Source organism: Gopherus evgoodei, chromosome 4 (genome assembly GCF_007399415.2).
Source record: "Gopherus evgoodei ecotype Sinaloan lineage chromosome 4, rGopEvg1_v1.p, whole genome shotgun sequence".
In the NCBI taxonomy this organism is placed as follows: Eukaryota; Metazoa; Chordata; order Testudines; family Testudinidae; genus Gopherus; species Gopherus evgoodei.
The window spans coordinates 47325394-47341133 of NC_044325.1; the positions used below are offsets into that span (position 1 = coordinate 47325394).

Genomic DNA, 15740 nt, shown 5'->3' on the forward strand with positions numbered 1-15740 from the left:
TGTTAATGCATCCTTGGCAGTTTATATCAGTCAATATTCTTTCTTTGGTTTACAGTGTTGTATAAAATCATAAATACTGCACTTGTTCACAGCCAAAATGTCAGGCACCCACAAGCGGAACCAAGGATTCAATTATTTTTAAAATAGTCTAGGAGATACAGATATCCAAATATGTTCATGGGGATTTCCCATGTGCCCACAGGAGCAGCGCCAGGGTTTTTGGCGCCCTAGGCGCAGGGCCGGCTCGCCGGTCCCGCGGCTCCGGTGGACCTCCCACAGGCATTCCTGCGGACGGTCCACTGGTCCTGCGGCTCCGGTGGACCTGCCACAGGCATGCCTGCAGATGCTCCACCGGAGCCACGGGACCAGCAGACCCTCTGCAGGCATGCCTGCAGGAGGTCCACCGGAGCAGTCTGTCACCCTCCCAAATCCTGGCGGCGGTCGCCTAAATGGAAGCGCCGGCCCTGTTTGCCCAGATAGCCACTGATGATATTTCTCTTCTTATGTTGTAAAGTAGCTATAAAATATGAGTGCACAAATCCACATGACAAAGGTATGTCCCACATCCATGCAGACTAAGGCACTGCCCATTAGTTAGGGAAAATATTAATATCCAGAATGACCATGGAGTTTGCTTACACTTCTGCACAATGCAGCAGTAATTCCTTAATGCTAGCCATTGTAATTATGTTTTGTAAATAAGTACCCAGGGCACAGATCTTCAAAGATTTTTAGGCTCCTAACTTCCATTGATTTCAACACCATGGAGGATTTGGTCTAGTTGCTTCAGCAATAGGCACTTTATAAATCAATACAATAAATTAATACTGCACCCATGGTACCCTTTAGCCTCACCCTGGAGCCTTAATTTTAGTCTCCTAGTTTACTATGATGGATTGTAGAGCTGAAGACTGATATTTCTATGAAATTTGAGTAGCTTATCTATCATAAAACATTGTAGGTCTTCTTCCTGAATCATATCAATGAGATCCTTCTATCACCTAAATTCAGAGGCAGGCATTGATCCAGGATTGTAATGACATTTTGTATTGTCTGGCCAACACTTAAGAAACAAGTGCAAGTTTATTTGCCTCCTCTCTACTCTGCTGGTGTCACTGCTTCTTTCCAGTACTACCTAACTTAATTTTCAATCACTCATTAATTCAGAGCAACTGACTTTCTGCTGATATATCTGTCAGTGTGTTAAAGCGAAGACTGTGTGTGTGGTGGTGGTGGTGAAGAGATGCTTCAGTCCTTTAAATACATAGACCTATATTTAGGTGACAAAGATGTTTTTCCGTAATTCTTCCAATCAATTTGATATAAGTGCTTGAACACTTATGCATAAGTGAGCATGGAATTATTCTACTTGAAACTTTGATTTTTATAAGGCCTGTACACCACCATGACTGTGGCATGCATGTAAAACCGAAGAATGCTGACATTTCTGTCTTTCTTTGTCAATATAAAGCTGAAAACTCTTTATTTTTTTCCCCCAGTGTTACTTACAATCACAGGGATCATTTTTCTGAAGCAATAACCTGCAATACCTCTCTCATATCATTTCCTTGATAAAGCATATTACACAGGAAAATTGTTTTTGAGTTATTTCTGCTGAATGATCAACTACAAAATGAAGTAAAATTACAGCATTATAACCACAAAACGACTAGTAAAATATCTTGGAAAAAAGGTAAGGGCAATCCTCAATGAATAAATATGATATTGAACCGGAAGCGTGTGCCACTACTTATGTATCTTCACTTTTCTTAAGTTAAGTGAGGCAGAATGTTTACAGTGGCAGTTTCCCTATCTATCTGATCAAAGGCAAAGCTTCTTAGTAAATCTGGCTTTCTAGTTACTTGGAGAAAATAAAAAGGAATGAAGAAGCAGGAAAATAAAATCACAATGAGATTCATATATTTTAAAGCCAGAAGGGACCGTTACGATCATTTGGTGATGATCACCATCTTCTCCTATACTAAGTAAATCTGAAAAGCAAAATCACTTTGATGCTTCCAATAAGCAAATCTCTGGACCTATAATTTATCAACAGAGACAGAAAATACCCCCCACATCTTTACCTCAGATATAAGCTTTGCATCCAAGTGTTGGGATAACAGAAAATGAATGATTCATTTAGAGGAGAATTCAAAAGATTTGAAATTAGTTTTCTCATATAAACCTTTCCACTATTTTTTAAAATGTTCTAAAAAAAATTTTCTTTGGAACATAAAGAAAATCAAAATAAGAGCTGAAGAAAAAGAACCTGAGAGCTACCAGAAACTTGCCACTTTGCTTCAAATGAGCCAGTGAGCTTTGATTCATGTAGCTCAAGGTTTTAATGCCCTGTTAAAGCAGTTCTCAAACTTCATTGCACTGTGACCCCCTCCTAACAACAAAAATCACTACATGACCCCAGAATAGTTAATATTTTAAATAAAAAATGCTTAGAAAGAGGGCCAGCATTAGGGGGTGGCAAGAAGGCAATTGCCCAGAGCCCCACACCAAAAGAGCCCGATGCAGCTAAGTTGCTCAGGCTTCGGCTTTCTGCCCTGGGCCCCAGCAAGTTTAATGCCAGTCCTGCCCAGGCAACCCCATTAAAATGACTTCATGACCCACTTTGGGATGGCAACACACAATATGAGAACTGCTGCTCTATTGTGCAAATAAGATCATCAACTATTTCCTGTTTAATTTTAAAGGCCGTTGATATACTTCCTTAATTGTCAGTGATATGGCAGCGATGCCAAATACAGAAAATAGAAATAGGAAGGCTAACCCATCCCCCTAGTACTGTGTGATAGATTAAATGTATTGAAATGAATCATTACTCAGCCAATTATAGAAGTGAAAATATTTCAGTATTCAGGTTTTGTACAATCTACAGTAACTACCATAAAGGATAGAACAAATGGAAAAACAGGGCACATAGCCAGCATTATTTAAAATAGCTGGAACCTGCCAATATTAAGCAAAGGGAGATTTGTCCAGTTAATCATAAATGATAGTGTTTGGTTTAAGAGTTTTTAAATGTAAATCAAAGAGCTTATAAAATGTCCATGTCTATATTCATTCCAAGGTGATGGCAAGACTACATTTTTTTTAAAATCTACTGTGGATAGTGCAAAGAAAACATCCAAGGGAAAGGTTTGTGTTCTGTTCACTTTGATTTAATGTTGCAATTTTCTCAAGGAGACTGTCACAATCTCATGACCCATAATTGAGCCTTTCTTAGGAGTGTGGAAGGAGGAAGAGAGTAAGAAGGGACAAGGCTATGATATCACATATGATTTAACATCCCACCAGCCAAAAACTGCTGTTACGGTAACATAAAACATGCAAAAATACCTTTGAATGTTTATTTGTACACCCCATTACCACAGTTACATTGAGAATGTGTGTATATATGGTTAATTAAGTGCAAAATAACCTTATTTGCATATTCAATCATTATAATTGTACATACCAATAGGGGCACAAGTATACTCACACTTTTTGTAAACTCAGAGGGGGGGAGTGGAGGATGGAGGACATTACCTTCACAAATTCGGTCTCTATCCCATCACTCAATATTCAACTTTTCAAAAGGAAGTAAAGTAGGAGTAGGGAGATTGTAGAGAAGGGAAAACAAACAAGAAAATGGTGCAACTCCCTTCCCCCCCAAGTGACCAGAACTGAGCATGCCCATGCTGGGCTGAGCAAACAACCAGTAATAAAAAAACTATTGTCACTGAGTCTGAAAGTGAAACTTCTGAAGAGTAGAACTGGCCATAGAAAGCTATGTTACTATGATGTTTTAGCAAATTTGCTGGGCAGATAATTTATTTCCTATAGGCACAAAGAGTTTGTCTTTTGTAATGTCAGTCTCAGGAGTTATCTTTATTGAGGTTACAAACTCTAGAGAAAACTGTTTGACTTTGTCATCTGTCAGAAACCTAAGAATTCTACAGACTATTGTAGAAATACTATAAATCTCCCATTTATTACTGCAGAGTTGGAGGCAGGAATTGCTCTTTGAGCTTCCCCTTTTCTAATAAACTAGACTGACAGCCACTTTTACCTCTCTGGCATATATTCTTTCTTAGATTTAAGACAAAGCTTCTCCATCAAATAAATGTCCACTATTTAAAGCTCTAGTGTAGTGGAAACCAGTTTAAACTATCTATACATGGTGATGTGCTGCTGACATCAAGTATTATGCTTCTAATATTCTAGAGCCTCTGTATCGTGAAGTTCCACAGTACAGAACAAAGAGACACCGTATTGGTACAGCTGAAACACTGAAGTCCATAGGAGTTTTACCATTTACTTCAGTGGAGCTTGGATTTCACCGATTAAAAACAACAGTTGTCCATCATGTGGACTGTATCTGCTGAAGATTACTGGAACAAAAGTCTAGCTAATATTTTATAGGTTCTACATGTTATTTCTAAATTTAACTCATACTTAAAAATCCTTTTTTCCTTGCATTGGAATAAGCAACAGTTTCACCATTTGTTTTGTCACCGTCATAAAACTTAAAGCCAGAAGGAACCACCAGATCATCACGTCTGACCTCCTATATATCACAGACCACCAGCACCACTCAGCACCCACACACTAAACCCAGCAACCCAAAATTAGACCAAAATATTACAGCCCAGAAGACTAAATTATTATGTGCCACAGGTAGAGAGTGGGACAGATGGAGGTGCTCCAATGCCTGAGGCCTTTGCAAGGCAGTGAATTGATTAAGTGTGATATACCCCGATAATACCAGCAAGTGACCTGCACCCACATGGTGCAGAGGAAGGCAATAAAAACACCAAAACCCACTGCAATCTGACCCGAGGGGAAATTCCTTCTTGACCTCACATATGGTTATTTGTTAGATCCTAAGCATGTGATCAAGAACCAGCCTGCCAAGCACTTAAGAGAGAGAATGCTCGGTGCCATCTCAGAGCACTCACCCACCCAGTCCGGTATCCCATTCCAGTCATGGCTATCTCTGACACTTCAGAAGAAGCATACCAAAAAAACCAACAACCCAGAATACACTGGGGGACAGGGGTGGAATCCCTTCCTGATCCCTACAGGTGACTGTCCGAAGTCCTGAAGCATGAACTTTTAGGAACATGAGACATAAAGCGAAAGGGACCTTAGGGATGCCAAACCCTGCCCCACACCATCAGAAGCACCCTGTCATACAATCACACTCAAAAAATTGTCCAGCTCTCTCTCCCCCATAACTCCTATTGGGAGGTTGTTCCAGAACCTGACTCCTTTGATGGTTAGAAACCTTCTAGTTTTCAGCCTGAATTTGTTCATATCCAGTTTAGACCAATTTGTTCTTGTGGATTTTAAATAAGACAAGCATGGAAGCTGTTACTATAAAAAGAGGATTAAAATATATTTAGCTGATATATTTATTACCTAATAGATAAGGGTTGCCTCCAAAATTTTGCTCCTTCTAAATTTAGAAGGCTAAGATGCCTAAACGGAGAATGTTTCCAGCAGCCTATAGGAACATTAGTAATTATTTATAAATATTGTTTTAAAAATATAATAGTGTGATATCAGTCATGAATATTCAAAGAAATGGAATACAATATATTTCTTAGGAACTCCTGTCTCTACATTTTAAAGACCTCAGTTTTGATCTACCCAGTCACTCTCATTATATCAGACTTTGCAAGAGTTGTTCCTCAGTGGGAGTGCAGGGACAACAGTGGGATTTGACGACACTCGAGTACGGGTATGCCTACACTGCAATGTTTTTGCGCAACAAGTTATACCACTTTTACTAAAGCACTGAAATTAAACCGCTGTTGCACGTGCACACTGTGCTCCACATTAGCAGCTGTCACAATGGCAAAGAGAGTAGTGCATTGGGGTAGCAATCCTACCATGCAACTGGCTGCAGGGTGCTTTGGGAAGGGTTTGCAATGACAGCGTCACATGATGCAGGTTTGCCAATCCCATTGTTCCATGGGCATCCTACTGCATTGCCAGCTGCTTTTCAACTGAGGTAGGAGGGGGAAAGTGTGTGACAGGGAGTGTGTGTATAGGGGCAGGAGAGATAGTGTGTTTTGGGGGACAGACAGTGTGTACACACACACACACGCACGCACGCACGCACGCCTGCCTGCCTGCCTCCCTCTCTGTTCAACAGCATGAGCATTCCACAATAAGGGAGGGGCTGGCTTGGCTGCTCTTGAACTTTGCCCCACACCCTCCCTGCCCATAATGCACATGGACACTGCTTGTGCAGAGATTGGAGAGGGCAGGGAAGGACAGATTTCTCTCCTTCCTCCTGCCACCCATTTGCTGGACTGTAGGAGGAAGGGATAGCTGATTAGCACTCATATACCACAGTTCTCACTGGCATGCAGCAGCCATCCTGTTGCTGTTGCTGCTTTGCTCCCCCATCCTCTAACTGAGGGAAATACAATTCAAACTATGTACAATACTGCAATGGGTCTGACTAGATCATCATCAGCATCCTGGGGCCTGTTCTAGGTTAGTATAGAGAAAGAACAGTAATTTACACATTGTAAATTTAACCAGTGGAGTTTGTAAATTTTGTTGCAATTTATAGCTGGTGTCCAGTGTAGGTAAGAACCTCAAAGGGCACAGCTCTCAGGGGCAAATGTGTAAGAGGTCCAAGAGATGGCAGGTGGACCATATTAACCTAAGGTAGAAAGGAAGACCTGAAATCAGCAAAGACTCAGGTACACTTTGTGTGTACGCTCATTCCCTCTCACTGGGAGAGAGGAATCAGAGGTGGGCTGAATCCTAAGGGTTGGATGAAAGGGGGCCAAACCTAAATATTGGTTATTTTGCCATTTAACGCCACATTGGACCCAAGTAAATAAAGATGAGGCTTTCCCCGATTATATTTATTCCTTTGTCTGTGTTTCTTTCTCCAGCTGCCATTTGGTGCCAATCAATAAAGAAAATCTAATGTTCATTTTGTGAAATTACTTCTTTAATGTTAGCATTCTGTTCTTAAATAGTTCTGTTCAATTTTTGCACTGAATCAAGCAATTAAATTATTCAGAAAGATAACATGCAGAAATTCATCTAAAAATGAAGACAGATTATTACAGCATTAACAATTTTTTCTTGTGTACAAAACTAACCTTTTGTGTCAAGCCTAGTGCTAACATAATACATTCTTCTAAATAGTATTTGAGATGTAATTAAACAAATATCTCTCATTTAAATAAGGCAAATCTCTGTAAATAGACCTAACTTGTTATCATGTTTTGCAGGATCTGGAATCTTTTCACATTGCATCGATCATTTCTTGAATGCTGATTGCTTGCTTGTAATCAGCAATGGCTTCTTCACTGAATCCCATTTTACCACGAACATCAGCTCTAAGTTTATACATCAAAGCATCATTAGGTTGAATTGACAATGCTGTAAAAATGAAAAATAAATGTTAAGGCATTTTTCAATTTCAAAAGATTGTTAGGATTATTATTATAAAAAACAGCCCATGCCAAAAGCCCATCTGAAAGCTGAGACAAAGTATATTTCAAAACCCATATGCTCTCAAAAGGAAATACATATATCCAATTCATATTATTTTTATAGCAGGAGCTAAGTAGTTTTGTTAAGATACTTACACTCTTACTGTCTCCCTTTGACTCTCCTTTTTCTCCTCTTGATGTTAGATATCATCCTGGCATGTTTATAAATCTGACTCTAGCAACTGCTAAAGCATCAGAAGCCACATTCTCCCTCCCAAATCAGGGTCAACACCAAAACAAAAATCAAGCAGTAGGAAACCATTACCAATCTATTCCTTGGTGCCAGCAATGCACATTGTCTCAGAGTCAGATTTCCTTTTGTTCAAAGGTATTTAAATAACTAACTGTTGGCAAGTGTTTAATCTATTGTTTAAAGAGTCTACTTCCCAGCAAACTCCCTATTTTACAGTAATCAATTCCTTAGACAAGATTTCATAATTATTCTGTTCTGACATCATGAAAATCTACTTTTAATGGAAAAAATTCAGTGAAAATAAGGAATTGTATACATCTTAACCCAAGTCATGTTTTAATATAATTTAGACAAACTTATATTGTAAGCGTGTACCAGTTAACTTCTCAGTAAGACTTGATCATATTTATTGTTGGTGGAAAAATTATTGCACTTGCAATCAACTATTAATTGGTTCAAAGTACAGATAGTAGCATAACAATGGTACTCTAGTTTGCATAGGGCTGTGATTCAAGGACATTGCTATCAAAATCCAATGAAGTAACTTCATCTTAGGAACGGTCAAACAACCTGTCCATGGCTTTGGTAGCTGAGATCAAAAGACAGGAATTGAATCTGGGGTGGTTAAAGATGGGTGGAAACAGGGATGCATTTAGCTGGTTTGCACACACAAATGTGGGATTTATGAAATTTAGCTCTATGTATATATTATAAAATTAATTTAAAAAAAAAAGCTTTATCTGTAATTGGCTAAACCAGTAGTGACTGAGTAGGTAATGAACTCAGATGCCCTCAGAGTTTGTGAGAGTAGCATGAGTTCACATCTTTCTGCTACAACTCAGAGTTCAGCTGCTATGGTACATATTACATATGACACATTTTCTTCTAATCAGGAAATGGAAATAAACAGATAATTGAATTTTTTGGTTTCATGGCTGAACTGAACCCTCCTCCCCCTCTCAAAAAATTCATTTAGGGTGAACCCATAATAGTTTTTGTTTTTTTTAACCAAAGCAACCATCTCCCCCATCCAAATAAATAAATAAATAAATACTCCCTCCCTCCCTCTCCCTCCCCCCCACACATTTAGGCTTTTTGAGTTATAATCCTTTGTGGAGGGGTAATTAAATCTAGATACATTCAAAACAAAGCTTTGTTTAAAAACAAAAAGTCAAAATGTTTAATTTTGAAAACAATGAAAGGAGACATTTAGACTTTTTCAAAAAAGTTTTTTTTCCGGCCACAATTAATTAGTCAAATTCAACTCAAATTCACAAATTGTTTCTGTTGACCCAAAACTGCATTTGTTGGCAAATAAAATTATTTGCCAAAAAAAAATATTGCTGAGTTCTACTAGTTAATTTTCATTAGAAAAACAATAGTAATTTTTAGCTGGCATTTTCATTACAAACTCCCTTTTCAATCTCATAGCCACTCCTATAGAAGTTAAGAACTTAAATAAATATATTAAACACATAAATGGAAATAGTTGCTAATACTTTCTGAACTGTGAAATAAAGGCAAAATAATTTGTTTTATTATTAAAACTGAAACTATGCCAGGTACTAAACAAAAAGTACCTGTTGAAATATCCTTCTCAGCTAGCTCATATTGCTTTAATGTTCTATAGAGGTTTGCCCTGTTAAAGTACACTGCTGCAGAGAAAGGGCAGAGACAAATTGCCTTCTCAAAATCTTCTTTTGCTTCTTCAATATTTTGTAATAATGTATTTGTAATAGCTCGATTCAGGACTGCAGATTCATTCCGTGGGTCAAGCTGTAATGCCTTGGAATAGTAGGAATTGGCCTGTGAAATATATAAAATGAAGATATTATGCACCATGTAAACTTCTGAAATGCTGTATATATTTTTATATTGTATTAATAATCAAGGCAGCAGAAATCCACAGGATTTATGCAAGAATGACAAGGTTTTTGCAAGGATCACTGAGAAGAAGAATGCAGCGGCTGTTCGCAACAGAATGATTTAATATTATTTATTAGTAGTACTATGGTAACACCCAAAGGCTTCAATCAGGATTGGGATCCCACTTAGGGTTGCTACCTTTCTAATGGCTGGTAACTGGACTTCCCAAGCCCCCTCCCCCTGCTCTGCCTCTTCCCCCAAGGCCCTGGCCCTGCTCCATATCTTCCCCCAAGAACCCACCCCTGCTCCACCTTTTCCACCCCCGATTTAAAAAAAAACAGACATCAGGGTTTGTTAAATGGCACCTGGACACCCAAACTGTCCAGGTGAAAACCAGACAGGTGGCAACCATATTCCCCACTATGTTAGAGGCTGTACAGAGAGTATGAAATGGTCCTTGCCTCCAAAGAGCTTACTAGGAAAATGTGGCAAGGGGAACTTCGGTGTTTGATTACCTCAGGCCCTCCCCAGAGTATTTTTTCAGAAGGGAGTGATTCAGACTCTGAGGGTATTACAACAGGGAGAAAACCTGGCTTAGTAGTTAAAGCATAGGCCTGTGAGACAGGAGATTTGGGTTCTACTCCTCACTCTGTCACTAAATTACTGTAAACTAGGACAATTACTTGACTTCTCTTTGCCTTAGTCTCTAGGAAGGGGCGGCTCCAGGCACCAGCCCAACAAGCAAGTGCCTGGGGCAGCAAGCCACAGGGGGCGGCCTGCCAGTTGCTGTGAGGGCGGCAGTCAGGCAGCCTTCATCAGCATTTCTGCAGAAGGTCTGCTGGTCCCGCGGTTTCAGTGGTAATTCGGCGGCGGGTACACCAAAGGCGCGGGACTGGAGGATCTCCCGCAGAAACGCTACCGAATACAAGTGACCAGGGCCGACCTCCTGCAGAAACGCCGCCAAAGGCTCCTTGACTGCTGTGCTTGGGGCGTCAAAAAACACAGAGCTGCCCCTGTCTCCAGGGCAAAAATTTCAGAAGCACCTGGCTGATTCAGTAGCCTAAGTCTCATTGAAAGTCAGTGAGATTCAGGTTTCTAAATTACTTAGGAATTTTTGAAGATTTTGGCCCCCATCTACAAAATGTGTGTGTCTTTATTCACAAATATTTGTAAAGCACTTTGAGATCGTCAGATAAAATGGGCAGTAATAGAACATAGTAGTATTATGTATCAGAGTACAGCTAAATTATTAAATTAAACGTTAAAAGATTCAAGGAAAATCTTACATTTATACACTAATTTGTATCAATGACATTATTCCTTAGTCAAGGAAAAGTGTTCTAAGAATGGTATGAAAATAGAACATAAGACCTACCTGTGAAAATTGCTTGTGATGAAAGTAGATATTTGCTGCATTAAAATAGGCTAAAGCATAGCCAGGGTTGATGGAAATTGCTTGCTGATAATCTTTCATAGCACAGTTTAAGTAACCCATAAACTGGTTAATGACACCTCGGTTTGTAAGCAGCTGAGCAGTGGTAGTGAACTGAAATGTAATAATATATGCACTCTTATTTGAACAAAGTCCACATTTCTACATTAATAACAAGACTCTTTCTTTAAAGGAAACATATACAAATAGAAAGCACCTCCTAATCTAAATCTACAATTATTCATACACAGTTCTTCAAATTTATGTGCATTATTCAGTAGCCTAATAATAGCAGGTTCGTATTTATAAATCAATTGAAAACCAACATTTACCTTTAGGGCTGCATTTGTATCTTGAAATGCAGCAAAAGTATCACCCATCTGAAGAGAGATCACAGCTCGTCCGTCATAGGCAATATGGCATTTTGGATCAATGTCAATGGCAACTGTAAATTGATTCCAAGCTTTCTGAAACTTTCCAAAGGCCTAAAAAGAGTTTTAACATATGAATATTATTAAACATACCACATACCAATGGCCATATTTTCAGAATTTATAGGCATATGGAAAAATTGCACATGCCTCTAGGTTGCCACATTCAGTTATTTAATTTTGTGCACAAATTGGAAAAAGATGCATGCAAATAGCTAGTTAGATATCCACACACCCACTGCATTTACATGCTACCTTTGCAGAAACTACACATGCAATTGCTGTTGTACCTGGGCTTCTGGCCCTGTATGATAATATAATGAAGTGAAGACTCATTTCTATGCACCTGCCTTCCCACAATAACATCAGAATATCTTGTCGTGACCCTCTCTCCCTGGAGATATTGAAATAATAACAATAATAATCATTGGGTTACACACTATCAAAAACTAAATATGTTAGACCTAGTGAGAGCCACTCACTAAATACGAGAGAATAAAAATGAGAAACACCATCATAATTGTTCAAAACAGTATATGAAGAAAGCACAGAAATTCTGTTAGACAGCAACAATATCTCACCTTTATTTACTTGCGAATATGAGCCTATAACCTTAACATTGGGACAGCTATATTTTACTGTCATGTAGCCAAATTTGAGGTCTTAGCTGCCCATGGACAAGTGATCTGATATTTTATCCCCAGGCTGGAAGTAGGCCCAGCCCCACTGGTTATGGAGGAGTAAGAGATGTGAGACTAAAAGAGGGGTGGAAATATGCATGGGGCAGGATAAGCTGTTGAGTGAGGGGGAATAGAAAGATGTGAGAGAAGTAAATGGCTAGACCCCACTCCTTCAAGTTCTGATGACTGATTCACAGGTTCACTAACATTCTACCTTGGAAGACCTGGATTTGAATTTTGACCAAGTACAAATAAATTTAGTAATCTTATCTGATTCCCCAAGAAACAGTCACACAATTTGGATCCATTCAGCAGAACCAGCACTCTGTTGTTGAAAGAGACTTCCTTGTATGACTGAAAACAATGTCAGGAAGGCTGCTTTGTAAGACTGATGATAACATGCAGTACTTAGTACTTTATAAAGCACAGTGCAAACAATTAATTAGAATTAAAACATATTGGCAGAGCTGTGTGAGGAAATTTGCACATGGTCTACCCAAGTAAACCTGATGCAGGCTGATAAAATTAGTCCCTCATTTACACAGGCATGAAATTAACTCATAAATATAACAACAAAGCATAGTAACAATGTTGTAAAATCATGGGAATTAGAGAGGAGAAAAACACACAATATGTCAATTCATACATGACTTTGCTAATGCAGGATTGTTCTTTTTGGGGTATAGCTAAGTGATTTTCAGATTTCATTATATATAAGCCCTTTTTGAAGGGGCTTACTACATTTTTTAACACTTTGTTTTGGATTGACTTAACACACAAGATTTTCCTTTACATAGATTCACCAAAAATATCTAAGTCACTTTGTATGTAGCAGCCTGGTGTCTAGTGTTATTGATTACAATACCATACAAGGTATCTAGGCATGATTACCAGTACGACTCTATTTTTCTCTGGGCTGACTAAGGAGATCAAGTCTCTTGGTACTCAACTGTAAATCCACCAATCAAGTAAGATGCAGCACAGACACATTTCAAATGGAATTGCAGCCTATCCCTTTAATTGAAAAGGATAGTTAAAAGTGAGCAGGGAAAAAATAGAGAGTAACAAAGGGTTCCATTAAGGATACAAGTTATTTTATCTGGCTGAATAGTGTTTAACTAACTTACAGTATTACTATGTATGGAGTACGGACTAAACAATTTTATATATGAAAAATAATGGCTTGTCACAGGATATTACAGACTATGATCTTTGGTGTATTACCTGTAAATTGTATCCTAAGCAAATTCTGGCTTTCACACACTGTGGGTTAAGATGCAGTGCTTTCAGGAAGTCTTTCTGTGCTTGGGTGTTGCCAACTTCATGACCATATTCCATGTATGAATTTCCTCTTGCAACATAGGCATCCAGAGAAAAGGGATCTAGTTTAAGCACTTGGGTAAATGAATTCACAGCTTCTTCATACAGCTCAAGTCTAAAAATAAATATACACTTGATGGTCAGTGTTTTATTTATTTTTTTTAATCAGTGATTTTAATTGCTAACAAAATGAGCCAGATTTACAGCTCTAGAAACGTAGGTTCTCATTTCATCCACAAAACAGAAAGCACTGGCAGTGCACACTTCCCCAATCTGTCCTGAGAAAGTACATTAATCCTGGTTTTTAGGGACAATGGTTAAAAAATATGACTATGATTAATTCTTCATGCACAGTCCTTTCCTTAATTATTACAGAGGCCAATGCTGTCAGTCTGTGAGCTTGTAAACACTTTGGGTGAAATCCTGTCCCCAATAAAGTCAATGGCAAAACTCCTGTTGACATCAGTGGAGCCAGGATTACACTCAGCAGATTCCAATGTAGCTTGGTTTGTTCAGGTTCAGATTTCCAGCTGATCCACTCACACAGCCCAATTTCAATACTAAACACACTTTGTGCCAGTCTGTTCAGACTCAGCTGTTTCAACCAAGTGTAGTTTACTTCTACCATAAACCTTCTTCTTCCTGTTTCCTCTTACTCCCTTCACGCCTCCAAGACTCACTTTCACCAATTCCTTTCATTTTTCTCCCAATCTCATCTCTGCCCCTTCTTCATATCAATCTGTAAAATTTGGAACTGACTCCCTCTTTTTAGTCCTGATCCAATGCCCATCAAGACTCCCACTTATTCTGTTCCTCAGACTACCTTTTCTCCTTCAAATACACTTTATGCAAAGACTTTCAGCTATAACATCTGCACCATCTCAACAAATACAATTTCCCAGTGCACTAAAAATGTCTGAACTGTTTGATCTATTTCTAAACTATACTGTAAACTCTTTGGGGTAAGTGCTGTGCCTTCTGATATGACTGCACAGCTCTGGGTGAGCACAAAACTCTCAAATAATAAAAAGAGAGGAAGGATAGTATTGCATTTAAGGCACTGGGACTCGAGAATTGGGTTCAGTTCCTTGCTGTGCCACACATTTTTGTGCAACTGTCCTAGGCAGAGATCCATCAAAATACTTGTTATGAACACATACATCCAAAAGCACAGAATTTGATCTTCAGCATTCAAGAGTAAAACTCTTCAAGCATGCTTTCCTATTTATTTAAGAAAGGTAATGTGTATGACTGAAACATTTGATTTATTGTGCTTATAGAGGAGGACCTTTACTTGGTGCACAGAGACACATGTATAGACGCTTGGAGATTTTTCATTTTCTATGATTTGTCAAAGTAACTTTATAATCACATGTATAACAAGCCTATTGCTTTGCCAAATCTGGCACCAGTTACACCATAAGCAACATGTGGGGGGGAACATGGGGGGTCAAGTGCCACCCCAGATTTCTGCTTGGCCTGCCAAGGGGGAGGCAGAGGGGCTCCCTTCTCCAGATGCACCTATCCCCCAGTACACTTGCCTTCTATCCCCGGCAACTGGGCCTGGGCGGAGAGTGGAAGGGGTGGGGCCAGTCCAGATCACTGCTCTGCACCATGTGGCAGCTGCCTGAGAAAGAGCCTGGCTGGGGCAGTGGCCCTGCTCCCCGCCTGGGCCCAGCTGCTAGGGACAGGGGACAAGCAAGTCAGAAACGTGCTGGGAGTGAGGAGGCACCGGCTCACTCAGCCCCTGTCCCTGGCAGCTCAGCCTAGGCAGGGAGCAGAGACAGTGGGGTGGGCTGCCGCCCCAGCCAGGCTCTTGCTCAGGAAGCCGCCACATTGCACAGAGTCAGCAACCCACATTAGCCAGCTTCAGCTGTGTGACAAGTAGCTCCATCCTGCTCTCCAGGCCTGGCTGCCAGAGAGAGCGGCCAAAAGTGCCAGGGTGTGTGGAGATGGGGAGAGGTGCAGTGGGAGAAGGACAGAGCTCCTCCCTTCCCTGCCCCTTGCAGGAAACTCTGGCATAGCAGGTAGAGTGCAGCAGCCTCAGGCTGGGCACAGGGCAGGGGGGTTGCTGGGCAGAAGAGACACATGGGGCAGTCATGTGTCCTCCCCTTTAGATTGTACCCCCCCGCAGTATTATCAAGAGGCATGAGTTGTCTATGAGTCACATATGCTGCCTAAGGGATGTTGCCTCCTAGCAACCACAAGAAAATGACCAGAAACCACTACCGCATAGTTCGAAGTCATTATTCCCAAAGTTCCAAGAAAAAAAAATGTAAAGGGGAAATAAATGCGAAC

The 15740-nt window shown here is 39.8% G+C and overlaps 1 protein-coding gene across 9 annotated transcripts in view; it reads right to left on the reverse strand.

Moving 5' to 3' along the window:
• Positions 1-6086: 6086 nt before the first annotated feature.
• TTC6 (tetratricopeptide repeat domain 6) overlaps positions 6087-15740 on the reverse strand; it is a 154058-nt gene continuing 144404 nt past the window's right edge. For all 9 annotated transcript variants that reach the window (XM_030559234.1, XM_030559233.1, XM_030559228.1 and 6 more), the window contains 5 exons: positions 13347-13557; positions 11344-11496; positions 10955-11125; positions 9294-9519; positions 6087-7407 (listed from right to left, as the gene is read on the reverse strand). In XM_030559234.1, the coding sequence (XP_030415094.1) occupies positions 7271-7407; positions 9294-9519; positions 10955-11125; positions 11344-11496; positions 13347-13557 (898 nt within the window). In that variant the 3' untranslated portion in view covers positions 6087-7270. The remainder of the gene's footprint in view (positions 7408-9293; positions 9520-10954; positions 11126-11343; positions 11497-13346; positions 13558-15740) is intronic.